This window comes from Wyeomyia smithii, chromosome 3 (genome assembly GCF_029784165.1).
Source record: "Wyeomyia smithii strain HCP4-BCI-WySm-NY-G18 chromosome 3, ASM2978416v1, whole genome shotgun sequence".
Taxonomy (NCBI): domain Eukaryota; kingdom Metazoa; phylum Arthropoda; class Insecta; order Diptera; family Culicidae; genus Wyeomyia; species Wyeomyia smithii.
Window position 1 is genome coordinate 94951411 of NC_073696.1, and position 26227 is coordinate 94977637.

Consider the following 26227-nt stretch of genomic DNA (forward strand, 5'->3'; position numbering starts at 1 on the left):
ATATATATATATATATATATATATATATATATATTATATTTATATTTATATTTATATTTATAAAAAAAATATTAAAAAAAAAAAAAAAAAAATATATATATATATATATATATATATATATATATATATATATATATATATATATATATATATATATATATATATATATATATATATATATATATATATATATATATATATATATATATATATATATATATATATGTATATACAGTCATACCTCGCTATAAGGCAACCTTGATATAACGTAACTCGATATAACGTGACTTTTTGAGATGTATTGAAATTGAAAATAAATATTACCGCAACTGTTTATGGGGTATAAAATGCTTCAAAAAACTGTTTGTCCACCAACACAAGGAACGTCGCGCAATCCTTCGCCGAGAAGAAGTCAATGGCAAGATCTGCCACGCTCTCTCCGGCATTCTCTTCCTATGCATCGGCTCTGGCGGAAACTGATTACTAACAGCTGTGCAACCCAGACACTCTTGAACCTTTTCGGTTACATCACGGTCCATACAAGGCCACCATACTCTTTCTCGAAGATTTCGACGCATGGCGACAATACCCGGATGACCACGATGTGCTATGTCTAATGCTCTAGACCGCAGTTTTTGAGGAAGTACAATTCTGTCATTCCGAACAACAACTTTATCGATGATCCCCAATTCATCAGCAAATGCCTGATAACGGAAAAGTTCCTTGGGCCAATCATGGGTTTCGAGAGCTGTGATGACTGCCGACAGAATTTCATCATGACAGGTTTCGGTCCTGATTTCTTCCAAAGTGATTGCTATCGGATCCTGTCCAATTGCAAATAAAAAATGCTCAGATTCATCGTCAAACGATGGTTCACTCTGAGGACAAAGTCGAGACAGGATGTCGGATATATTAGATGACCCCGGAACGTATTTCACCACAAAGTTATAGGGCTGCAAGCGCAATGCCCAGGCTTCTGCTCTCGAGCATGCTCGTCGGCCGTCTCTATACTTTCCACCAAAAATGTACTCGAGAGCCTTGTGGTCAGAGAATATGGTAAACTTCAGCCCAAATAGGTAGAGGTAAAACTTTTCTACCGCCCACACAACAGCCAAAGCTTCACGTTGCGTTTGGGGATAGATACGCTCGGCATCAGACAAACCTTTCGACGCAAAGCTGATCACTCTAGGTGTACTTCCGGAATCCCTTTGTACAAGGACTGCACCCAGTCCTACAGGGGAGGCATCAGCATACAGCTCCGTGATGTCATCTGGATCGTAAAATCCTAGCGTTCTTACATTTTTAGACAGCTCGTTTCTCAAGTCGTTGAAGGCTGTCAACTGATCTTGTCCGAACGAGTTAACGGCTCCTCGAACAAACTGGCGCAATGGTTCTGTCCTAGTCGACAAATGAGGAATGAAGTGTCCAACGAAATTGACGAGTCCAAGGAAACTCCTGACTTCCTCTGTGGATTGCGGAACACGGAAATTCTTGATTGCCGATGTTTTCTCCGCCGACGGACTGATTCCAGCTTCACTCACTTTAAAACCGAAAACCTCGATATCCTTCACGCGGTAGACACACTTGTTTTTATTCAACAGAGCATTATTTCGTTTCAAAACCGATAACACTTCTTCCAACCGAGCATCATGTTCTCCAAGCGTTCGCCCGGATATGATCACATCATCGATGTAAATAATGATTCCCTCAATCCCTGCGAGCATTTGAGTCATAATTCGCTGAAAAATTTCAGGCGCGCAGTTGATGCCAAACATAAGTCTTTTGAAGCGCATCAATCCTTGACTCGTCATGGAAGTGGTTACGCTGCGGGAATCTGGATGAAGCTCCACATGATGGTAGGCCGAAGTAATATCCAAGCGAGAAAAATATTTGGATCCCTCCAACTTATTGAGCAACGTTTCAATCACCGGTAAAGGAAAATGCTCGTGTTGGATGGCTTTGTTTGGAAACTTCATGTTGATGCACAATCGCACATCATCTTTTCCCTTTGGTACACAAATCATCGGCGAAATCCATTCAGGAACTCCGTCGACCGGTTCAATGATATCTAACCGCAACATTTCATCCATCTTTTCGTTAACCTTCTTGGCCATAGGTTCAGGTACACGGAGGTAAGAAATCTTTCTCGGAGAGATGTTCTTGTCGATGGATAATTTGACCAGCACATCCGGAAATTTGGGAAAAGAAGTTCTTTCAGTGTCGACACTTTGTACATCTAGTCCCACCTTTAATACTTTGAGGTCCTCCGCCGTTCGCTTACTCAACAAGCATCTATTTGCACCTTCAATAACGAAGAACTCTGCGTAACTATTTGGTTTCGATGGATTAACCGAGATCCAGCTCTCAAAAACAATCAACACCTTGAGCGACTCGTTACAAGCATACGCAGTGAACCGACGATCAAGAGGAGCTTTCAGTTTGGAAAGCTTCGTTTTGCTGTTCTGTAGTTGCGCCCAAACATCGGTAGTCACCGTGTTGATTGATGAGCCGGAGTGAACCAAAAAATCCACCAGGCAACTGCCAACCAAACACGTTATGATGCCATCATTATAGGGAACTTGGTATCTCTAAATGATCAACCGAAAATAAGAAGAAATCAGCTTTACTTTATTTGTCAAATTTAAATTTCATACAAAACAACGTTTAATGGTGAAAATAATCGAAATTATTCTTAAAACTTATCTCTATTATACCTTGGATATATCCTCCGATTTAGGACGACGGGGAAGCTCTTCAATCCAGCCACTATCATCCCGCAACGAGTTTGCTTCATCAGTTGTTCGCTCCCAAGTGATGCCCTTTTTAGGTCTGCTTTGGTTTGAATCACGACACTTCCGGACGAAGTGCCCAATTCGGCGACACTGATTACACCGGGCTTTTTGAGCCGGGCAAATAGATGAGTTCGAAGAGTGCCTGTATGAGCCGCATCGACCACACTCCGCTTGGTAACGTTCTCGCTGGTTTTCTCTGTTAAATTCAGAATATTTCGTACCACTCTTCATCCGAGAACGCGATGCCCATTCCTGTTTTACAGTTGCCACAGAACCGGAAGGTAATTCATCTCTAAAAGTCTTTGATTTTTCCTTCTGTCTGATGAGAATCTCGCGATTGACCGCGTAACTAATAATTTCGTCCAGGTTCATCACATCCTCCAGTCCTTTGTCTTGCACACGCTCGTCACGCGCCCCCATAGTGACTTGATGAAGAATTTCTTTCTCTTCCCTGTCCTTGAACTCGCATCGCGCCGCCTGTGCACGAAGCCGTAACAAATAGCTGTTGAATGTTTCTTCATTCTTTTGTTTCAGGGAACGAAATACCTCTAGTTCAATACGGTCATTGCGTTTTCCCACAAAGAATTTTGTCAATCTTTTTATTGCGTTGTCATATTCCGGTACTTCTTGAGGACAATAAGGCACCTCACTGGTAGCGGATGAATTTCCTCCGGGGAAGGACCAAGATTGTAATAAAAACGTTGCGATCCACGACCACCAATAGTCATGAGCAACACGAACTTATCGCGTTGTCCTTCCACCTCCCGTAATTCTAAAAGCAGCTCGAATGACCGGTGCCACTCTTCCCACTCTCTCCTCAAATCTTGCGAATCGACACCATCGTTGAATAGCTCCAGTGGCCATTTTGATTCGTCTCTGAAGCTCATCTGCAACGATAAATTTATGTATGGAAAATAAAGTCAGTCCACCGAACATAATGCAACTTCCAGATTGCAGATTTATTTAGATGTTCTTGAATCTTCACAAACAGTAGCTTAGTATTTCAACTAATCTACCTGCATTTCGATTTTATTTCACACTTGTGTAATGGCGTAAAGTCGATTGAATCACAAATTCAGCTTGTACAATTTACTTCTATTCTCACGAACCGTTCAACTAATAAGAGTAACTGTATATACAAATTGCACTACCAGCCGCAGCCTGCAGAGGCACAGAGAGAGAACAAATAAAACTCTCTGTTGCAGTTTTTTTCCGATGACACGCATACTCCACCACAAATAGAATTCGTTTGATTTCTCTTGCTCCTCTTTCTGTATTCCCAGTCAGAATTTCATGGAACGCGATTCGGACCATCGGACCCATCTCTCTCAAAATTCATGCGGATTCGCTCGAAATACACGATCTCTCGCATTGGTGTGTGCGCTGGACGCTCTATTTCTGTTTTTTCGTCTTTCTCTTTTGGCGCCGGGCATATTCTTTCGGTTTTTTTTCTGTCTTTCTCGCATTGGCGCAGACCTTATTCTCACCGATAGCAACGTCGCGCAAACAGATGCACGGTTTATTGTATTGGTGTGTGTGTTGAACTTTCTTTATTCTCATCGATAGCAAACGTAGCGCAGTTTTTATTTTCAATCGAGTTGGTAATAAAAGTTCGATTATTTCGCGCTCGGCAAAAAAAAAATAGTTTCGCGTGTGTAAAAAGACTGTCGCGGCGGTTTCAAAAGTGTTTAAAGTGTTTGTCCGGCTGCTGGTCAATAGTGCGTGGTTTTTTCGGTGATAAATTTGCTGAAATGCAGCAATGTGAAAATATTTGTTTTTGTGAATAAAACCGTAAAACTTAGGTGGTAAAAGGTGAAGTGCGGTGGATATCATCGGTCAGTGCAGTGGAGTTGAAAATCTAGCGGATTAAAAAAAATGTGATACGAGCTAGATAAAAAATGCTGGTTGGTAACCAGCAAGTGTGTTGTTTGGGTGTTAACTCTTCTGCAACAAGTGCAATTGCACTCGCCAGGTTAGTGTTTTAACCAAAATTAAAATTCAAACCACAACAATAATTTAAATGAAATTTGAATTGGTTTTTTGAGTTGATTTCTTTTTCCCGACTGCTCTCATATGCATGCTGGAAACAGATTGATCAAATTAAAACTTTGCATTCAAGTTTTGTTGTGAATTTTACTGTGACACAAATTTATATATATATATATATATATATATATATATATATATATATATATATATATATATATATATATATATATATATATATATATATATATATATATATATATATATATATTTATATATATATACACTAAAGTCGCTTTTTACGCGGGGGATACGTGCCGCGTAAAAAAACCGCGTAAATTCCGGAATCCGCGTAAAAAAAACATCGTTAATTTTGCATTCCGAGTGAAAGGAAACCGAAATCCGGGCAAAAAAAATACCGCGTAAATTCCGGAATCCGCGTAAAAAAAACGCGTAAATTCCGGAATCCACGTAAAAAAAACCCGCGTAAAAAAATTGTTGTTTCTTTTTTAATTTATGCAAAAATTTATTCCACAATCTATCGGTACACCGCTTTTTACGCGGGTTCTTTTTATGCGTTTTTCTGAACGGGATATTTTTACAATAACGCGGATTATTTTTACTCGATTATAAGATTATTTGTACGCGGTATAAAATAGGTTTAGTATAAGTATGTCTAATCTAATCTTTTAAATGCGGTACAACCAACCGCGTCAAAAGTGACCCCAGTGTATTTTCAAACCGTAGTCTTATGCCCATTTAGTACAATTTTCAACAAGCAAAAAAAATTTCTTATTGATGCAAGACTGCTGATGGTTACCCAAAGATGCGCGAAAACCTATTTTCCAACACCTATCAGTCTTTTTAAACCTTGGTTATGCCCATTCAAAGAAAATTTCAACAAGCAAAAAAATTTTTTTTTTGATGCACGACTGTGAACTGTTACTGAAGGATGCGTGAAAACCCATTTCGCATTACCTATTAGTATTTTCAAACCTTTCTTATGCCCATTAAGAACAATTTTCGCATTGGTTTCATTGGTTTCTACACTTACTACAAACAGTTTTTTGAAGCATTTTATACCCCATAAACAGTTGCGGTAATATTTATTTTCAATTTCAATACATCTCAAAAAGTCACGTTATATCGAGTTACGTTATATCAAGGTTGCCTTATAGCGAGGTATGACTGTATATACATATATATATATATATATATATATATATATATATATATATATATATATATATATATATATATATATATATATATATATATATATATATATATATATATATATATATATATATATATATATATGTATATACAGTCATACCTCGCTATAAGGCAACCTTGATATAACGTAACTCGATATAACGTGACTTTTTGAGATGTATTGAAATTGAAAATAAATATTACCGCAACTGTTTATGGGGTATAAAATGCTTCAAAAAACTGTTTGTAGTAAGTGTAGAAACCAATGAAACCAATGCGAAAATTGTTCTTAATGGGCATAAGAAAGGTTTGAAAATACTAATAGGTAATGCGAAATGGGTTTTCACGCATCCTTCAGTAACAGTTCACAGTCGTGCATCAAAAAAAAAATTTTTTTGCTTGTTGAAATTTTCTTTGAATGGGCATAACCAAGGTTTAAAAAGACTGATAGGTGTTGGAAAATAGGTTTTCGCGCATCTTTGGGTAACCATCAGCAGTCTTGCATCAATAAGAAATTTTTTTTGCTTGTTGAAAATTGTACTAAATGGGCATAAGACTACGGTTTGAAAATACACTGGGGTCACTTTTGACGCGGTTGGTTGTACCGCATTTAAAAGATTAGATTAGACATACTTATACTAAACCTATTTTATACCGCGTACAAATAATCTTATAATCGAGTAAAAATAATCCGCGTTATTGTAAAAATATCCCGTTCAGAAAAACGCATAAAAAGAACCCGCGTAAAAAGCGGTGTACCGATAGATTGTGGAATAAATTTTTGCATAAATTAAAAAAGAAACAACAATTTTTTTACGCGGGTTTTTTTTACGTGGATTCCGGAATTTACGCGTTTTTTTTACGCGGATTCCGGAATTTACGCGGTATTTTTTTTGCCCGGATTTCGGTTTCCTTTCACTCGGAATGCAAAATTAACGATGTTTTTTTTACGCGGATTCCGGAATTTACGCGGTTTTTTTACGCGGCACGTATCCCCCGCGTAAAAAGCGACTTTAGTGTATATATATATATATATATATATATATATATATATATATATATATATATATATATATATATATATATATATATATATATATATATATATATATATATATATATATATATATATATATTTGTGTCACAGTAAAATTCACAACAAAACTTGAATGCAAAGTTTTAATTTGATCAATCTGTTTCCAGCATGCATATGAGAGCAGTCGGGAAAAAGAAATCAACTCAAAAAACCAATTCAAATTTCATTTAAATTATTGTTGTGGTTTGAATTTTAATTTTGGTTAAAACACTAACCTGGCGAGTGCAATTGCACTTGTTGCAGAAGAGTTAACACCCAAACAACACACTTGCTGGTTACCAACCAGCATTTTTTATCTAGCTCGTATCACATTTTTTTTAATCCGCTAGATTTTCAACTCCACTGCACTGACCGATGATATCCACCGCACTTCACCTTTTACCACCTAAGTTTTACGGTTTTATTCACAAAAACAAATATTTTCACATTGCTGCATTTCAGCAAATTTATCACCGAAAAAACCACGCACTATTGACCAGCAGCCGGACAAACACTTTAAACACTTTTGAAACCGCCGCGACAGTCTTTTTACACACGCGAAACTATTTTTTTTTTGCCGAGCGCGAAATAATCGAACTTTTATTACCAACTCGATTGAAAATAAAAACTGCGCTACGTTTGCTATCGATGAGAATAAAGAAAGTTCAACACACACACCAATACAATAAACCGTGCATCTGTTTGCGCGACGTTGCTATCGGTGAGAATAAGGTCTGCGCCAATGCGAGAAAGACAGAAAAAAAACCGAAAGAATATGCCCGGCGCCAAAAGAGAAAGACGAAAAAACAGAAATAGAGCGTCCAGCGCACACACCAATGCGAGAGATCGTGTATTTCGAGCGAATCCGCATGAATTTTGAGAGAGATGGGTCCGATGGTCCGAATCGCGTTCCATGAAATTCTGACTGGGAATACAGAAAGAGGAGCAAGAGAAATCAAACGAATTCTATTTGTGGTGGAGTATGCGTGTCATCGGAAAAAAACTGCAACAGAGAGTTTTATTTGTTCTCTCTCTGTGCCTCTGCAGGCTGCGGCTGGTAGTGCAATTTGTATATACAGTTACTCTTATTAGTTGAACGGTTCGTGAGAATAGAAGTAAATTGTACAAGCTGAATTTGTGATTCAATCGACTTTACGCCATTACACAAGTGTGAAATAAAATCGAAATGCAGGTAGATTAGTTGAAATACTAAGCTACTGTTTGTGAAGATTCAAGAACATCTAAATAAATCTGCAATCTGGAAGTTGCATTATGTTCGGTGGACTGACTTTATTTTCCATACATAAATTTATCGTTGCAGATGAGCTTCAGAGACGAATCAAAATGGCCACTGGAGCTATTCAACGATGGTGTCGATTCGCAAGATTTGAGGAGAGAGTGGGAAGAGTGGCACCGGTCATTCGAGCTGCTTTTAGAATTACGGGAGGTGGAAGGACAACGCGATAAGTTCGTGTTGCTCATGACTATTGGTGGTCGTGGATCGCAACGTTTTTATTACAATCTTGGTCCTTCCCCGGAGGAAATTCATCCGCTACCAGTGAGGTGCCTTATTGTCCTCAAGAAGTACCGGAATATGACAACGCAATAAAAAGATTGACAAAATTCTTTGTGGGAAAACGCAATGACCGTATTGAACTAGAGGTATTTCGTTCCCTGAAACAAAAGAATGAAGAAACATTCAACAGCTATTTGTTACGGCTTCGTGCACAGGCGGCGCGATGCGAGTTCAAGGACAGGGAAGAGAAAGAAATTCTTCATCAAGTCACTATGGGGGCGCGTGACGAGCGTGTGCAAGACAAAGGACTGGAGGATGTGATGAACCTGGACGAAATTATTAGTTACGCGGTCAATCGCGAGATTCTCATCAGACAGAAGGAAAAATCAAAGACTTTTAGAGATGAATTACCTTCCGGTTCTGTGGCAACTGTAAAACAGGAATGGGCATCGCGTTCTCGGATGAAGAGTGGTACGAAATATTCTGAATTTAACAGAGAAAACCAGCGAGAACGTTACCAAGCGGAGTGTGGTCGATGCGGCTCATACAGGCACTCTTCGAACTCATCTATTTGCCCGGCTCAAAAAGCCCGGTGTAATCAGTGTCGCCGAATTGGGCACTTCGTCCGGAAGTGTCGTGATTCAAACCAAAGCAGACCTAAAAAGGGCATCACTTGGGAGCGAACAACTGATGAAGCAAACTCGTTGCGGGATGATAGTGGCTGGATTGAAGAGCTTCCCCGTCGTCCTAAATCGGAGGATATATCCAAGGTATAATAGAGATAAGTTTTAAGAATAATTTCGATTATTTTCACCATTAAACGTTGTTTTGTATGAAATTTAAATTTGACAAATAAAGTAAAGCTGATTTCTTCTTATTTTCGGTTGATCATTTAGAGATACCAAGTTCCCTATAATGATGGCATCATAACGTGTTTGGTTGGCAGTTGCCTGGTGGATTTTTTGGTTCACTCCGGCTCATCAATCAACACGGTGACTACCGATGTTTGGGCGCAACTACAGAACAGCAAAACGAAGCTTTCCAAACTGAAAGCTCCTCTTGATCGTCGGTTCACTGCGTATGCTTGTAACGAGTCGCTCAAGGTGTTGATTGTTTTTGAGAGCTGGATCTCGGTTAATCCATCGAAACCAAATAGTTACGCAGAGTTCTTCGTTATTGAAGGTGCAAATAGATGCTTGTTGAGTAAGCGAACGGCGGAGGACCTCAAAGTATTAAAGGTGGGACTAGATGTACAAAGTGTCGACACTGAAAGAACTTCTTTTCCCAAATTTCCGGATGTGCTGGTCAAATTATCCATCGACAAGAACATCTCTCCGAGAAAGATTTCTTACCTCCGTGTACCTGAACCTATGGCCAAGAAGGTTAACGAAAAGATGGATGAAATGTTGCGGTTAGATATCATTGAACCGGTCGACGGAGTTCCTGAATGGATTTCGCCGATGATTTGTGTACCAAAGGGAAAAGATGATGTGCGATTGTGCATCAACATGAAGTTTCCAAACAAAGCCATCCAACACGAGCATTTTCCTTTACCGGTGATTGAAACGTTGCTCAATAAGTTGGAGGGATCCAAATATTTTTCTCGCTTGGATATTACTTCGGCCTACCATCATGTGGAGCTTCATCCAGATTCCCGCAGCGTAACCACTTCCATGACGAGTCAAGGATTGATGCGCTTCAAAAGACTTATGTTTGGCATCAACTGCGCGCCTGAAATTTTTCAGCGAATTATGACTCAAATGCTCGCAGGGATTGAGGGAATCATTATTTACATCGATGATGTGATCATATCCGGGCGAACGCTTGGAGAACATGATGCTCGGTTGGAAGAAGTGTTATCGGTTTTGAAACGAAATAATGCTCTGTTGAATAAAAACAAGTGTGTCTACCGCGTGAAGGATATCGAGGTTTTCGGTTTTAAAGTGAGTGAAGCTGGAATCAGTCCGTCGGCGGAGAAAACATCGGCAATCAAGAATTTCCGTGTTCCGCAATCCACAGAGGAAGTCAGGAGTTTCCTTGGACTCGTCAATTTCGTTGGACACTTCATTCCTCATTTGTCGACTAGGACAGAACCATTGCGCCAGTTTGTTCGAGGAGCCGTTAACTCGTTCGGACAAGATCAGTTGACAGCCTTCAACGACTTGAGAAACGAGCTGTCTAAAAATGTAAGAACGCTAGGATTTTACGATCCAGATGACATCACGGAGCTGTATGCTGATGCCTCCCCTGTAGGACTGGGTGCAGTCCTTGTACAAAGGGATTCCGGAAGTACACCTAGAGTGATCAGCTTTGCGTCGAAAGGTTTGTCTGATGCCGAGCGTATCTATCCCCAAACGCAACGTGAAGCTTTGGCTGTTGTGTGGGCGGTAGAAAAGTTTTACCTCTACCTATTTGGGCTGAAGTTTACCATATTCTCTGACCACAAGGCTCTCGAGTACATTTTTGGTGGAAAGTATAGAGACGGCCGACGAGCATGCTCGAGAGCAGAAGCCTGGGCATTGCGCTTGCAGCCCTATAACTTTGTGGTGAAATACGTTCCGGGGTCATCTAATATATCCGACATCCTGTCTCGACTTTGTCCTCAGAGTGAACCATCGTTTGACGATGAATCTGAGCATTTTTTATTTGCAATTGGACAGGATCCGATAGCAATCACTTTGGAAGAAATCAGGACCGAAACCTGTCATGATGAAATTCTGTCGGCAGTCATCACAGCTCTCGAAACCCATGATTGGCCCAAGGAACTTTTCCGTTATCAGGCATTTGCTGATGAATTGGGGATCATCGATAAAGTTGTTGTTCGGAATGACAGAATTGTACTTCCTCAAAAACTGCGGTCTAGAGCATTAGACATAGCACATCGTGGTCATCCGGGTATTGTCGCCATGCGTCGAAATCTTCGAGAAAGAGTATGGTGGCCTTGTATGGACCGTGATGTAACCGAAAAGGTTCAAGAGTGTCTGGGTTGCACAGCTGTTAGTAATCAGTTTCCGCCAGAGCCGATGCATAGGAAGAGAATGCCGGAGAGAGCGTGGCAGATCTTGCCATTGACTTCTTCTCGGCGAAGGATTGCGCGACGTTCCTTGTGTTGGTGGACTATTATAGTCGGTATTTAAAGGTCGTTGAGATGAAGTCCACCACAGCTGCAAAAAATGAACGTCTGGGAAACCATATTTGCTGATCTATCCTATCCAGAGTCAGTCCGATGCGATAACGGTCCTCCATTTTCGAGCGACGAGTTTTCAACGTACTGCAGGGAGAAAAACATCAAACTAGTAAACACGATCCCGTACTGGCCTCAAATGAACGGGCTTGTTGAGAGACAGAACCGGGGCATTTTAAGAGCTTTACGTATCGCCAAAGTTATGAAGAGAGATTGGCGTAAAGCACTTGCTGAATACGTGTATACATACAACACTACTCCTCATTCTGTTACAGAAAAAGCACCGCTCGAGCTCTTGATGAGTAAACCGGTTAAGGACTTGTTGCCATGTCGCAGGACAGAACCGGAGTTGCGAAGCGAAGATATTCGTGATCACGATGCGATGAAAAAAATGGCAGGAAAAATATACGCAGACAAAAAAAGAAATGCTAAGCTCTCTGATATTTCTGTTGGAGATATGGTGATGGTAAGAAATTATGACATTGGTAAACTGGAACCCAATTTTCGACCAGAGCGTTTTAAAGTTATTGAACGAACAGGATGTGATACCATAGTTATGAACGATGAAGGTGAAAGATATAGACGGCTGATCAGCCACCTCAAGAAATGGCCAGGACAAATAAGGGTGATGGATACAGAATCGATGATTTTGGATACAGAATCAGCGAATCAATCTCAAACCTCAATAAGAAATAAACGGAATTCATCGAATTACTCAGCTAAAGAACCGAAACGATCGGTTAGGATGAGAAAATCTCCAACCCGATATAGTCCGTAATGGGATTAAGTTTTAATAAACATTGATCTTTCTCTGAAAACAAACTTGTTTTTTTTAAAGGTATTATTTTCTCGATAGAGTGGAAGAAGGATGTAGAGTTATAATATTACAAGAAGTTCCGAACCACAGACTACACCCCTGCTAGCTGTATAGGTATTGGAGTATAAAGCCAAACGACTGTTAGAAACCCGTTATGTGCTCATTCTTGGAAGTAGACTAAAGGCGTAAAGACGGGTTGTCTACGGAGCGGACTTGGACGCTACACTCTCGTCACCCACCCGCCGTATGTGAAACGTCTCCGCAATGGTTCTGCTCTCCTGATTCTCGATGCGTTTCAATATGTTCGTGTTGTCAAAGTCAAAATTGTGACCATGATCCAGGTGATGCTGTACTAATCCTGTTTTTGCTTCTTTTTTCCGTATGTCATTTTTGTGTTCATTTATTCTTGTTTCCAACATACGCCCTGTTTGTCCAACATAAACTTCGGGCTCGGGTCCTTAAGGCGGCTAAATACCGTGTCTTTTATCTTGTCACCCGGTTTATGCGCTTATTCCCTGCTTATTTAAAATTTTTGACAATTTTTCGCTTAGCCCTGGAATGTAAGGAGCGAAGATAAATCTTTTTTCTTGATTGCTGCTTTTGTCTGTCTGAAGGGAGTTGTAGTGCTTATGTGTTCGTTTTTTAATTATTTTCCGTATAAACCATTCCGGGTACCGATTGCACAGAAGAATTTCCCTCACTGCTGTTATTGTGCACGGTCTTTGATTTGCATCTGTGAGTAATTGCTCGTTTGACTAACGCGATCGCTGTGTTGCACTTGTGTGCAAACGGACTTTCTGAATGAAAATCTAAGTATCGTCCATTTTTCTGTTTTGGTGCCCAAATCTTTGCTACTTTTCTATCTCTTCTGTAAAGCATCATGTCTAGAAACCTAAGCTTTTGAATCTCCTCCCTCTCAATCGTGAACAAGATTTTTTCATGATAAGCATTGAAAGTGGACAAGATGACGTCAATGTGTTGCTTATTGGCTATACAGAAGCAATCATCCACATATCTACGATATATTTTCATATATATTCCCTTCTCTTCTAGTTTATTTACGCTATCTTGCTCTAATCTTTCCAACATTAGATCTGCAACTACTGGAGATAGCGGTGAGCCAATCGGAACGCCGAAATTCTGCCTATAGAAGACACTTCTACACGAAGAACGTAGATCCCAATACCAATTTGATCGTCGCTATGAAGCTGCCTTTGTCTATTGGTGTGTGGTCCTCTATCTCGTTCCATCGCTGTTCAACACATTCTATTGCGTAGTCCACAGGTACATTTGTGTATAGTGACGTCACGTCCAACGAGAACAAAACCTCATCCTCGTCCGTCTGCACTCCTGATATTTCATTGGCGAATGTGAAGCTGTTAATTATGTGTGCTTCTGTTTTCCTCACGATTTTCCCTAGGATGTTTGATAAATATTGCGCCAATTTGTATGTGGTGGACCCAATGGTCGAAACCACCGGTCTCAAGGGCCTACCTGGTTTGTGGATTTTCGGCAGCCCATAAGGGAATAATTACTTCTTAGCCACAAAAGAAAAATCGTGATTAATCTACCTAGAAGTGAGAAATTTTATTTTTCTAGTTTTTTCATATAAAAATCCACTTTGCTGAGTAAAGTTGTAGCCCATTTTATAAGAAAGAACTTTGTCGAAGACACCATTCTTCCAGCTGCAAATTTAAGTTAACTATTGTGAAATTTTTATTAGAATGCCTCTTAAAATATTTTTTTAATATTGTGATTGTCTAAAATTTTTCAATGTTCTACAATGATAAACAACATTTGAACAAATACCCAAAATCACCGAAGAAAGTTTATTTTTATCTTTTATATTTATTTAGTTATTGAAGATTTTTATTAAAACAATGCACTAATTTACTAACAGATTTCTATACAGAGAGAATGCTGTCTTGAGAGAAAAATGACTATATCTAGATTGAATGATGTTTAACTTGTACCTTATACCTGTCGGTAGTATTTATAAGAGTTAATCCGTAAATTTTCTGCTTCTTAAAATTCTAATATCCAAGGTCTTTTCTGATGAAAGAGCTACTAAGTTAATGCAGGACAACAATAAAAATGTAACTCAAAAAGAAAGCGATTTTCAGAACTTGCACATTATTGTTGAAGATTTTAGGGAAAAACCTTACAAATAAGCAAAAAGGAATCCTACAGAAAGTTGGATCATGAGATAAATTGACTGAATTGGTTTTTATTTAAAAAAATGTTTTTTTCTTTTTTGTTAAACCGACACATGTGATAACCGATCCTACTATTTGCTTCCTGGTGTCTGTATAGAAAAAGTTATTTCCCTTAAAACCGATTGAATATTTGACGAACGGCTCACCATTAAATTTTTCTAGCAATACTGCTGCAGCATAACTCACCTTTTTTTACAAGTATCGTAGCATCTTACGATCTCCAGAAGAGTTTTTCCCAGGAAAATTTCCTACAAATATCATGTATCGATTTATTTTTAGGAGTCAACTGGGCATCTCTAGAGAATAAGTTTTGAAAAAGTGGATTTTCTCATATAAAATCGAATGAAAGCTTTAAAAATCGGGCGTAAAAATATAGATCCACCGATCGATCTAAAAAGTTACACAGTTCTTATAGGAGCCATAAGGAACACGAAAAGTGTTTTGTCTCACCCTAGTGTATATGTATAACAAACGACAACAAAGTCTAAGGACAATTTTCAAAGTATTTCGTCGGCACATGTATTGTATACAACAGAAAACTCACTGTTCTAGATGAGAGATATAAAAAATGAAAAATTTAAAAATGGCTCGATTATCCGGAGCGAAATGTTTTTCAAAACTCCGGATAATCGAGTCCGACCTGTATTTTAAACTTAAAATTTTATCTAGGATTTATTTGAATCAGACCCACAATACTCTATTGATAAAAATTTGCGATGTCGATATCAATCCGTGAAGGTAGAAACATAAACTTGGGCAGAAGTTACAAAACTTAGCATTTTGAAGTTATTAAAATACAGTGATTTAAGAAAACAGCAAAGGGACAAGGGCCAAAAAATTATCAAAAATTAGGTCATTTACTTAATGGACGGCCCCAAATAAAAAATGGATGCCAGATTTGTGTTCAACATCCCAAAATTTTGTAAACACCATATTTTAGTCGCATTTACCGAAACTTTTTTTTGCTTGGCCAGCCTTTGTATGAAGTCGCCCCACTGTGCAGTGTGTTGATGCGTGCTGTTAAGGTAACTATTGATTACATATTATGTATAACATAATTAAGTTTACTTGCACTTTTCTGTTTTTAGAAAAACTAACAGAAATTATATACCCTCAAAAAATATTTCACAAGATTAACCTGTACACTAAGTTCGCTTTTTAACGCGGTTTTTTTAAGCGGCTATTTTCAAGAGGATTTCGGAATTTACGCGGTTTTTTACGCGGATTCCTGAATTCACGCGGTTTTTTACGCGGATTTCGAATTTTACGCGGTATTTTTTCCCACGCGGATTTCGGAATTTCTTTACTCGGATTCCGGATTATGCGCGGTATTTTTTACGCGGACTTCGGGATTTACACGGTTTTATCGCGGCACGTATCCCCCGCGTGAAAAGCGACTTTAGTGTATTGGTAAATTTTATATGTAACAAATATATCTACTGTTTGAATAAAACCTAGTAGAACAGTACTATACAGTAGGGCAAAGCTGTTCGATGGAAAATTTATCACTATAAATTGCGTTCAATGAGGCAGTGATAAAAAATACTTATCCTTCAGCACTAGGTAATGTTAACGTGTGTGTGTGTGTATGTGTGTGTGTGCGTGTGTGTGTGGAGGGGGGAGCTTATTCCTACATCCCCCTGTCTGGCCAGTATATTATAAAAACACAAATTTCTTCAATCTACAATTATCTTTTAGGTTTCTGCAACTAACTCTACAGACCTTCCAAATACCCTTTATAGAATGACTGAGTACTTGCAGTGAATTCCAGACTAATCTTCCATTCGGTAAACACCTCCCTAAAATAATAAAGGGTGATTTTTTTGCTATTTGGTTTTTCGTGTATACATATTTGACAGTTCACGCGGGAATCCTGACAGTTGTCAAAGTATAATGTACTCAGTTTGGTTTGCCATTTCACCATGAACAGACTTACGCCTGAACAACGCTTACAAATAATCGAATTTTATTACCAAAATGGGCCTTAGAACAACTTGCCGAAAATCCACTTTTTTACGGACAAATTGTGTTCAGTGACGAAGCTCATTTCTGGTTAAATGGGTATGTTAATAAACAAAATTGCCGCATTTGGATCGAAGAGCAACCAGAGGCAATACAAGAATAGCCAATGCACCCAGAGAAATGCACGGTTTGGTGCGGTTTACACGCTGGAGTCATCATTGGTCCGTACTTCTTCAAAGATGATCAAAATCGCAACGTTACGGTCGATGGCGCTCGCTATCGCGCGATGATTTCTGATTTTTTTGCCGGAAATGGAAGAGCTGGGTCTTGTTGACATGTGGTTTCAGCAAGACGGAACAACATGTCACACATCGCGCGAATCAATGGAAATATTGCGGAATGAGTTCGGTGAGCAATTCATCATTCAGATTATTTTTTGTGGGGCTACGTTAAGTCTCTCGTCTATGCGGATAAGCCAACAACAATTCCAGTTTTGGAAGACAACATTACACGCGTTATTCGCGAGATACCAGCCGAAATGCTCGAAAAAGTGACCAAAAATTGGACTTTTCGTATGGACCATTTAAAACGTAGCCGTGGCCAACATTTAATGAAATTATCTTCAAAAGTAAATGACATAAACCAATTTATCGGCTGTAATGAAGATTTCATACAGTATTGTAATTTTTATGCGTTTTTTTTTAAAAACCAAATTCTAAAAAAATCACCATTAGGTTAAATCTTACAGGTTCCGTTATTATACTATGGCTAGCAACTCTATGAATCAAATTTTGTTATAATTATTAGTAGTGACAGAATAAAAAGAAAACTATGAATAGATAATTAAATGAATAAATCTTACCGTATACATTTATACTGACGTATAATGGTTGAAAAGTTGTTGACAAAGTGCCAAACATGTTATTACAAACATCATGTTAATCGATTTCGAGGTTAATACAGAAAGCACCTTTGCAAAAACAACACTAACGTGTGAGGAAAAAAATCCGAACAACTTTTAAATTGGTCTACGATTTCGAAGTGCTGCACAAACAGTCGATTCTGTCAAGTGACGCTTAGTTGGGAAAAGGCGTGGTCGAAAGAAGATCGTCGTAAATTGATTTGCAATTTTTGTGAGCGAAATAAAGAAAAATCTAAAAGTGAAGTGTTCCACTATTCTAAAGATCTTGGATATAGAAAATAATATTCATATACATTATTGACAAACTCTTCGAGAATGGAAATACCTTCAAAAGAAAATCTGGTTCCGGACGAAAATGCACTTTGCTTACTTTACTTTACTTCACTTTTTTGGCTAACGGACCGTTCACCGGTCTAGGGCCGAACGAATTAGAGATGTCCAGCTTCTTCTGTCTTGGGCAGCCGTTCTCCAGACTCCCCGTACACCGTGCATCTTCTTCCACCGCGCACATCCACCGCGTGCGAGGCCTACCACGGAGTCGACGGCCTCTTCCTGGTTCTCTACTGAAGATAGTTTTGGCGGCTCTCTCGTCAGGCATCCTTGCTACATGTCCAGCCCACTGAAGCCTGCCCCGCTGTATTACCTTCACTTTATCAGCATTTTTGTATACCTGGTACAACTCGTGATTCATGCGTCTGCGCCACACTCCATCTTCCAGTTTACCGCCAAGTATCGATTGCAGAACTTTACGCTCAAATACTCCGAGCACTCGTCGATCAGCTTCCTTCAGCGTCCATGCTTCATGTCCGTAAAGGGCCACCGGGAGTATCAGCGTCCTTTACAGCGCTAGTTTTGTGCGAGTTTGCAAACTACGGGACCTTAGCTGGTTACGCAGGCCGTAGAAAGCCCTGTTCGCAGCTGCAACTCGTCGTTTCACTTCACGGCTCATATCGTTGTCACATGTCACAAGCGTACCAAGATAAACGAATTCGTCTACCACTTCAAATCGTTCTTCATCTATCTCCACCTCAGCACCAACACCACGGGGACTCCCACGCTTTCTGCCAGCTACCATGTACTTCGTTTTGGCAGAGTTAATGACAAGTCCCTTGCTGCTTCTCTCTTAAAAAGTACGAAGGCCTCCTCCACGGCCTTACGGTTGATACCGATGATATCGATGTCGTCCGCAAAGCCAAGAAGCATGTGAGATTTTGTGATGTTCGTACCGTTTCTTTCGACGTTTGCTCTTCGTATTGCACCCTCAAGAGCGATGTTGAACAGTAAGTTGGAGAGCGCATCCCCCTGCTTCAGTCCATCCAACATTACGAACGCGGCTGATGTCTCGCCAGCTATCCGCATGCACGATTTTGATCCCTCCAGTGTCATACGACTCAGCTTTATTAGTTTCGTAGGGAAACCGTGTTCCAGCATGATCTGCCACAGCTCGTTTCTTTTCACTGAGTCGTATGCCGCCCTGAAGTCCACAAACAGATGGTGGGTCGGTAAGTTGCACTCCCGGAACTTATAGAGGATCTGTCGCAGGGTGAAGATTTGATCCGTCGTGGAACGCCCTTGTCGAAAACCAGCCTGGTATTCGCCAACAAAGGATTCCGTTAACGGTCTCAATCTGAAGAACAGGATACGGGAGAGCACTTTATATGCGGAGTTGAGCAACGTTATCCCTCGATAGTAGCCACAATCCAATCGATGGCCCTTTCTTATGGATAGGGCATATGAGGCCTTCCAACCAGTCGTTCGGCATTTGTTCGTCCGCCCAGATTCTTAGTATTATCTGGTGGATCGCCTAGTACAGCCGTTCGCTTCCCGCTTTTAGAAGTTCGGCCGGGATACCGTCCTTCCCAGCGGCCTTGCCGTTTTTCAGTTCACTAATCGCCTTTTTCACCTCCTCCTGTGTTGGTGGCTCCACAGCTTGTTCGTCACTCATAATCGTCATCCTGTTCCTGCTCTGCTCATCCGGCTCCTCTCCGTTCAACAGCGCCTAAAAATGCTCCTTCCACCTGGTTGCAACCGTCGGTTTATCAGTAAGCAGGTTGCCGTCCTTGTCGTTACACATGACCGACACCGGTAAATTTCTGCTTCTGACTCTGTTGACAGTTCTATAGAATCTCCGCACGTCGTTTTGAGCATAGCTGTACTCTGCGCTGGCGAGCACCTGCTCATCGTACTCGCGCTTCTTCCGACAGTGGGTTCTATTTTCGGCAGCTCTTGCCACCCTGTACCTCTCTCTGTTCTGACGCGTAGCCGCAGTGAGCATGCGGCCCCTGGCACGGTTCTTCTCATCTGTCGCTCTCTGGCACTCGGCATCGAACCAGCCGTTAGGCTGTCTTCCACGCGTCGTACCTACCACCTCTCTCGCAGTCGTTTCGATGGCGCCGTGAATACTGCTCCACAGCCCATTTATGTCTTCCACTCCTTCCTCCTGCTGTTTTGCGATCCGTTGATCCAGCTCTCTGGCGTATTCTGCTGCCACGCCATCAGCTTTCAACCGCTGAATGTTGAAACGCGTCGTCCTCTCTGTGCGAGATTTCAGCACGTTCGACAACCGTGCGCGGATCTTACAAACGACGAGATAATATATAGGTCAGAGTCAATGTTTGGTCCCCGAAAAGACCTAACATCAGTAACATCCGAAAAGTGCCGACCGTCAGTCAGTTCGTGATCGATCTGGGAGCAGGCTTCTCCATTTGGATGCCTCCAGGTGTGTTTCCGAATATTCAAACGTGGAAAATAGGAGCTACATATGGCCATTCCTCTGGCCGCGGCAAAGTTTATCAGCCTCAGGCTGTTTTCATTGGTTGACGAGTGGAGGCTATGCCTTCCAATGACCGGACGAAAGAATTCCTCCCTCCCAACCTGTGTGTTTGCGTCTCCGATGACGACATTTACGCAGTGATGGCATGAACTCGTGCAAAGTTGAACTGAGTAACACTTTTCCAGATTTGAATCCAACTTGAATCTGCTTCCTCTCGATAGTTTGAGTTTTTTTGCACCGCACACTCTGATCGATTGAGTGTAAATGCGTGCAATGCATGCAGTGCACGATGTATCCAGCGATGCAGGCGATAATGTAACGCGATGAGTTTGGTTTTTAGATCGAATTTATGCTTTCAAAGGACAATGCAACAAACTGTGCAGCAGACGCGGCGCGAATTTCATCGCATTTCGATTTTTATGCAATTGTTGTTATGCAGGATTCAAACTCAAATCCAACCCTTCCCAGTCAGCATACGACCATAGTTTCCACCGGGGTTGGTCACCCGATCTCCGCTAAGGTTACTCGTATTCCGGTCGGCACCACGTGGAGGTTGGAATAGGAGTTGCTGGAAGAGGTGAATGGCCACATTAGGGTCTCAAGTTACACGTGTCCAGCCATTTGCCAACCAAATGCACTTTGCAAGAGAACAAAATTCGAGCGAAGTTGAGAGCGGAAACGCCTGGTCGGTCGGCGTAATCATATCGTGAGCTGGGCAATAAATACCCGATTGATTCAAAAACGATGAACAAGTATCTGAATGAAATGGGTTTGAAACTTTAAATATAAGTACCATAAAAGCAAAATTGAAGCAAATGGTCTACCATAAAGGTTTGTTTGATTGAAAATCAAGAAGTAGCTCAAAACAATTGAAACATCCGGAATTCAGGATGCTTTAAAGCAAGTACCCCAGAGGATCAGGAAATTAGCGCGATGTGGAGCTGAGTTTTTCCTATGAGGTTTGTTATTGAGTTGCCTTACTTGAATGAACAACCAAGTATAGAAAAATAAGTTGCGCAAGATTTTAATTTAGAATTGAAAGTTTGTTCGGATTTTTTTCCTCATACGTTAAGAAAATTAAACTGATAATAATAGTTATGATGAATTAAAAACAAAATCAAAAAGAAAAAAAGACAGTTATTTGCATCGTATTTGCACCATTAACGGTGAAAATAGCAGCACTGTCTATCCACTCAGTTATGCATGCAAGATTTTATGAAAGCTTTCATGTAGGATGTTACTTTAAATTGTCACTTCCAATGTATGAAGTACAATTATGGTAGTAATAAAAAGATCACTTTTAAACGGCGTCTTGCCTGTGCACTACACGTATCATTAGCAGAAGCGTGTAAGTGTTCACTTTCACTATAACAAGTGATTCCCTTGCATTGATTACATCTCTAAAATTAGTTTTATTTACGGACCAATGGAGGATTGTTTGTGCACTTACAAAAACAGTGTTGCTGATCTACACTAGGTAATGCTGGCCTGTCCTCAAATTAACCATTTTTGAGATTCCTTCGAAACAAACCTTGAAAACGAAAACATTTTCATATATTTTTGGTAAAATAAAAACGCAATTGCTTTTTAATACAATAAAATTTCAACGCAGTTGACCTTATTGATACTGTTATTCTCGACTCTGAAATGTATTCAACTGTAGAATGGGTATATCTGGAATCGGGATGATGCCCAGGGGCCAAAAATTAACGCCAGGCACCACTTTGGAATCCAAGATGGCGACCCTCGTTTGCTGTAATACAATAAAAACGGTCAAATACCATACATTTTGGGTCCTTCTGGAGCCGGGATGATCCTCAAAAACCGGAAATCAACCTTAAACTTTATTTTGAATTATGATATGGCTTTTTCCGGTTTCTCTAAGTTTTAAAATTTTAAAAGTTTTATTCCGCGCATCACCTGGAAAACCAGCACGATCAACTAGTTAGTAATAATTACATTTAAGTAATAATTACTTTTAAGGGAAACCAGTGCTATGTTCTAAGTTAATAATGTTCCTTTCACATGCAGATATCAACACAATTTTTGTTATAAGAGCACTGAAGTAATAGCTGGTAAATTTACCTTTCACGTTGATTATCATCTCTTAGGATAGTGACCTAAGGAATTGTTTTGACGTAGTTGTTTTAATATACTTACTATGTAAAGGTTTCGTCATTTTCGTCATTTTTTTGTAAAGGTTTCAGTCATTTTCGTCAACTGCGATTCTCGAATTCTAATACCCGATTTTCTACATTAATGGGAAAGAGAAAAAGGGAATTTGTAAAGGAACGGGCTAGCTGGGTAGTTTTTGCATTATGGAACATATCTGAATCATAGTATTTTCACGATTTTCGACTAGATTCAGTTTTTAAAACCGAAAGTAAGACACATTATGTAGGATACAAATTATTTCCATAAAAAAGGCTTTTATGGCCGGTCTAGAATATAGCCAGTAGCAGATTATATACACCTACCGAAAACAGCCAGTCGATAAATGTTGTAGATTTGGTTAAATCTATGATATTAAAAAATAAGAAAAATTGAGCGAAACGGAACGCTCACTGCGAATTAACAAGAGACGGATGAACACCACGCGAGATATTTTTACATAAAACTGTGTATATCCATCATATCATTTTTCATTTATATCTCATTTGTATTAAGAAAACTGTTCCTCATCAAAAAACTTAGTCTAGGTTAACCACTATAGTGAAGCAAACATGAAATTTAGCTTGAATTTTTCAATGGGAAATTGCTATCAGTTAGATAGCAGATATATGAAATCCCTTTGCAAATTCGCCCACTCGTGGCAAATACTTCGCAAAAATGGTCGATATTCGTCGATAGATCATTTCGCATAGCAACGCTCGAGAATAAAATCAATAGTTATTGAGAATTCAATAAAGCGTGAAAACATTTCCCAGGAAATATTAATAACTAGCCAGAGCAAACCTTCGTTAATGTTTTCTGAGATTTTATATCAATTTGTGGTTGATGATTTTTCTCTTCTAGGTACTCGAGCTAGCAAACCGGAACTATATAATGGATCTCACATTTTAATCATTCACTCCACCGAATAACCAAAATCGAAAACAATGATGCGCAAAACGTCTTAAAGATTGTTCTCATTATAACGAGTATTTTTTTTTTCTCTATTTGCACTAGAACTTTCAACCCATTCAAGCAGAGCCGCTGGCGATTGAAGACTGACCTTGCAAATGAACCGTTATGTAACGTATTGAGCCGAACGATCCGTTGGAAAAGTGACCACCAACCGGCAGAAATGAGGCAAGTATACGGTTGCGTTTGCGGATGATGGTGCAGCATTTCTGCCGTCATTTCTATTTGCTGGTTTCGGAATCGTTATGCGTCAACAGCTAGTGTCTACAGTGTTTTCGGCAGACCATAGCCCGCAATCCATTTCCCCCCGGGATGACAGAGTCAGTCCGGCCATACTACATGTTGGCTGTGGTTGGCCCAGCTGGTGCGACCTGGAAGCCCTGGCTCTGTCGAGCGAACGGTCGCTTAACCCTTGTCCCTTAGCAGAGCCCTGGTCGAACACGGACCATTCTTTGTCGTTTTCTTGCGCTGGGAAAATCGTCCCCAGAAGGGTTCAGCTACGTAGTGGGTGCGGAAGACAGGAAGGGGAATGGCTGAAGCAAACGGAATCTTCTCTGATTGAAATGCTTTACTTTTATCATTTCCGCTCATTTTTCTTCCGCACTTTCCACCTAAGCTGCACCCCGCCCTAGCCCCGGCGATCGCAACCATCCGCAGCGGCTCACGGGTGACGAAGCGAAATGCTTTCCTTTCTAACTGAGCGTGAAACCATAAGTCCTGACACAGTTCCATTATGGGTGCGGTGCGTTTGTGGTCTTCGAACTGAACTGGATCTTGCCCCGGTGCAGTGAGCTTCGAAAAATATGATTCCAGATAACAGAATTCATTATGTAAATTTATATGATTGAATTTCGCCTGGCAGCAAAGGCTAACAACTGTGCCATCTGGTGAAAGGGGAAGGCCGATGGCGGTTGTGGTTTTCCATCGATTGTTGTTTGTCTATCTGGTGTAGTTGTAGGTACAGCTCGAAAAGAGGTCATTTTTGCGATGCGCAAACGAGCAACTACTGCGGTGAGTAGACCAGAACTATGGTAATAGTGCATATGCTAAGGCTATTTTCATATCAGCAAGCAGCTAATTAACTATTAGAAATTACTTCTTCAGAATTGTGACAAGGTGCTTCTAAATTACGAATTAGGTGGACATCAGATCTATGATAAATTAAGCTAGAAACAAAAGATTTACTAGCAGAATTGTTCACAAACACGAATGGTATATTTAACGTCATTTAAAGTTCATGCAACAATACCATTTTTTCCTATTTTAAAAGTCCCTCAAAACAGTAGTTGGTGGGAGATGACGGCTTGATTTTCCCTTCCTGCACTGGGCGGGCAATCCATCAAGCCCCACTTGAGACACGAAAAGCACGCAAAAGTCATTACGGCAAAATGACGGCTTTAACGAAGTGTAAACAAACGTGAAGAATACAAAATTAGTATGCTTATTACCTAGTGAACAAATTGCACTCGTACGGCGGAGCGGTGAAACTCTTCTGGATAAAAATAACCTACAATTTGAAACAAAAATGGTTCAAAAGCACTCCACAGCAGCTGGATAAACCTGTTGAGGCACTTTTCAAGTGGATGAACCAGAATAAGTTGTTAAAATATGTTATATTGTTGCTTTGAATTTTTCCGCTTACTTTTTCATTGGATCTTTCATGTAACAGGAAAGAGAGTCTCTAGTCTCTGGTGGATTAATTCGAGCTGTACCTTTTTTAATTCGTTTCCTTCTTTTTATTTAATTCTCTTTGTTTTCATCATCTGCATCAACAGAACCAGTCCACCTTGGCATTTAACACCTGAGACTTTGCAGCCGTCACAAATGTATCGCTATGGCCAAATGCTGCATAAAATATGACCACAAATTTTGCAGCATTAACGGGCAATTCATGCGACTTTTTCGTCGTAAATCGTCCGGCCGGTGTTTATTTGCAAACCAGTATCCGTTCCAGATTTTCCCCGAAAGGGGGGAAATGAATTTTCCTCATTTCCGATGCAATGATTCAGTTCAACAGTAGCAGAGTAACCAAAAGTAGAAAGCAGCCGAAAGCATTGTTGTCCGTCCGCAGTGGCAAAATTAACTACGTCGACGACGACGAAGACGGAAGACGGTTCTAGCCACGCTTGGTTCCGGTGGCAGTGCGACCATTTCCTAGCGCCTACGACAGCGGCCTGTTCCGCTGCGATCGCTGTGGTGAGTCAGAAACGAAGAAATATGAAACTCAGGATGGCAATTTACGATTCGGGTTTCGCGTCCCAAACTGCGCTTGTGCGAAAAACCATAACTCAGTTTTAATGTTTTTCTAAAGTTGTCGCACCAGCATGGATATATTATATTGCGCCTTTTGAGTAAATGGTAAATATTCTGAAAAAATGTACTTGTTCATGTTGAAATGTTGATTTTTTCACCAGGGCTTTAGAGTACAAGTTTTGGAAGCTTAATTCTGCTCTCCCACATGTATTTTTTCTGTTTTCAACTAGAGATTGAAAATCCAATATACCTACGTGTGATTTTTCCACTTATAATTAATTATTATGTGATGAAGTGGATTTAAAAACTGTTCTTATTTTGTGTCAAAATTCCAAAAAAAATGCAGCAATGCCATACAGGGTTCGGAAACTAAAAACTGACTGAAATCTCTGA

General features: G+C 40.1%; 3 protein-coding genes across 3 annotated transcripts; 1 reads left to right on the forward strand and 2 right to left on the reverse strand.

Annotated features, from left to right (window-relative positions):
• Nucleotides 1-320: 320 nt before the first annotated feature.
• Nucleotides 321-2114, reverse strand: LOC129728418 (uncharacterized protein K02A2.6-like). The gene has a single exon (XM_055686856.1). It carries the CDS (start codon nt 2112-2114, stop codon nt 321-323), a length of 1794 nt encoding a protein of 597 aa, XP_055542831.1.
• A 307-nt stretch (nt 2115-2421) lies between these two features.
• Nucleotides 2422-3971, reverse strand: LOC129728419 (uncharacterized). Its single transcript, XM_055686857.1, has 3 exons — nt 3809-3971; nt 2715-3679; nt 2422-2538 (listed from the first exon to the last, which is right to left on the reverse strand). Exons 2-3 carry the CDS (start codon nt 3210-3212, stop codon nt 2422-2424), a joined length of 615 nt encoding a protein of 204 aa, XP_055542832.1. The 5' UTR covers nt 3213-3679; nt 3809-3971.
• A 4283-nt stretch (nt 3972-8254) lies between these two features.
• LOC129728420 (uncharacterized protein K02A2.6-like) lies at nt 8255-11721 on the forward strand. Its single transcript, XM_055686858.1, has 4 exons — nt 8255-8260; nt 8390-8626; nt 8800-9354; nt 9481-11721. The coding sequence occupies exons 1-4, from the start codon at nt 8255-8257 to the stop codon at nt 11719-11721; spliced, it is 3039 nt and encodes a 1012-aa protein (XP_055542833.1).
• Nucleotides 11722-26227: the final 14506 nt, after the last annotated feature.

Excerpts from the sequence above, each read along its gene's own strand:
- LOC129728418 (XM_055686856.1), bottom strand. The coding sequence starts at position 2,114 with ATGGCCAAGAAGGTTAACGAAAAGATGGATGAAATGTTGCGGTTAGAT.
- LOC129728419 (XM_055686857.1), bottom strand. The coding sequence starts at position 3,212 with ATGGGGGCGCGTGACGAGCGTGTGCAAGACAAAGGACTGGAGGATGTG. Across the intron at positions 2,539-2,714 it reads AATCGGAGGATATATCCAAG|TTGCCTGGTGGATTTTTTGG; the intron begins GTATAATAGAGA and ends TTTGGTTGGCAG.
- LOC129728420 (XM_055686858.1), top strand. Across the intron at positions 8,627-8,799 it reads AGGAAATTCATCCGCTACCA|GCGGCGCGATGCGAGTTCAA; the intron begins GTGAGGTGCCTT and ends CTTCGTGCACAG. Across the intron at positions 9,355-9,480 it reads AATCGGAGGATATATCCAAG|AGATACCAAGTTCCCTATAA; the intron begins GTATAATAGAGA and ends TTGATCATTTAG.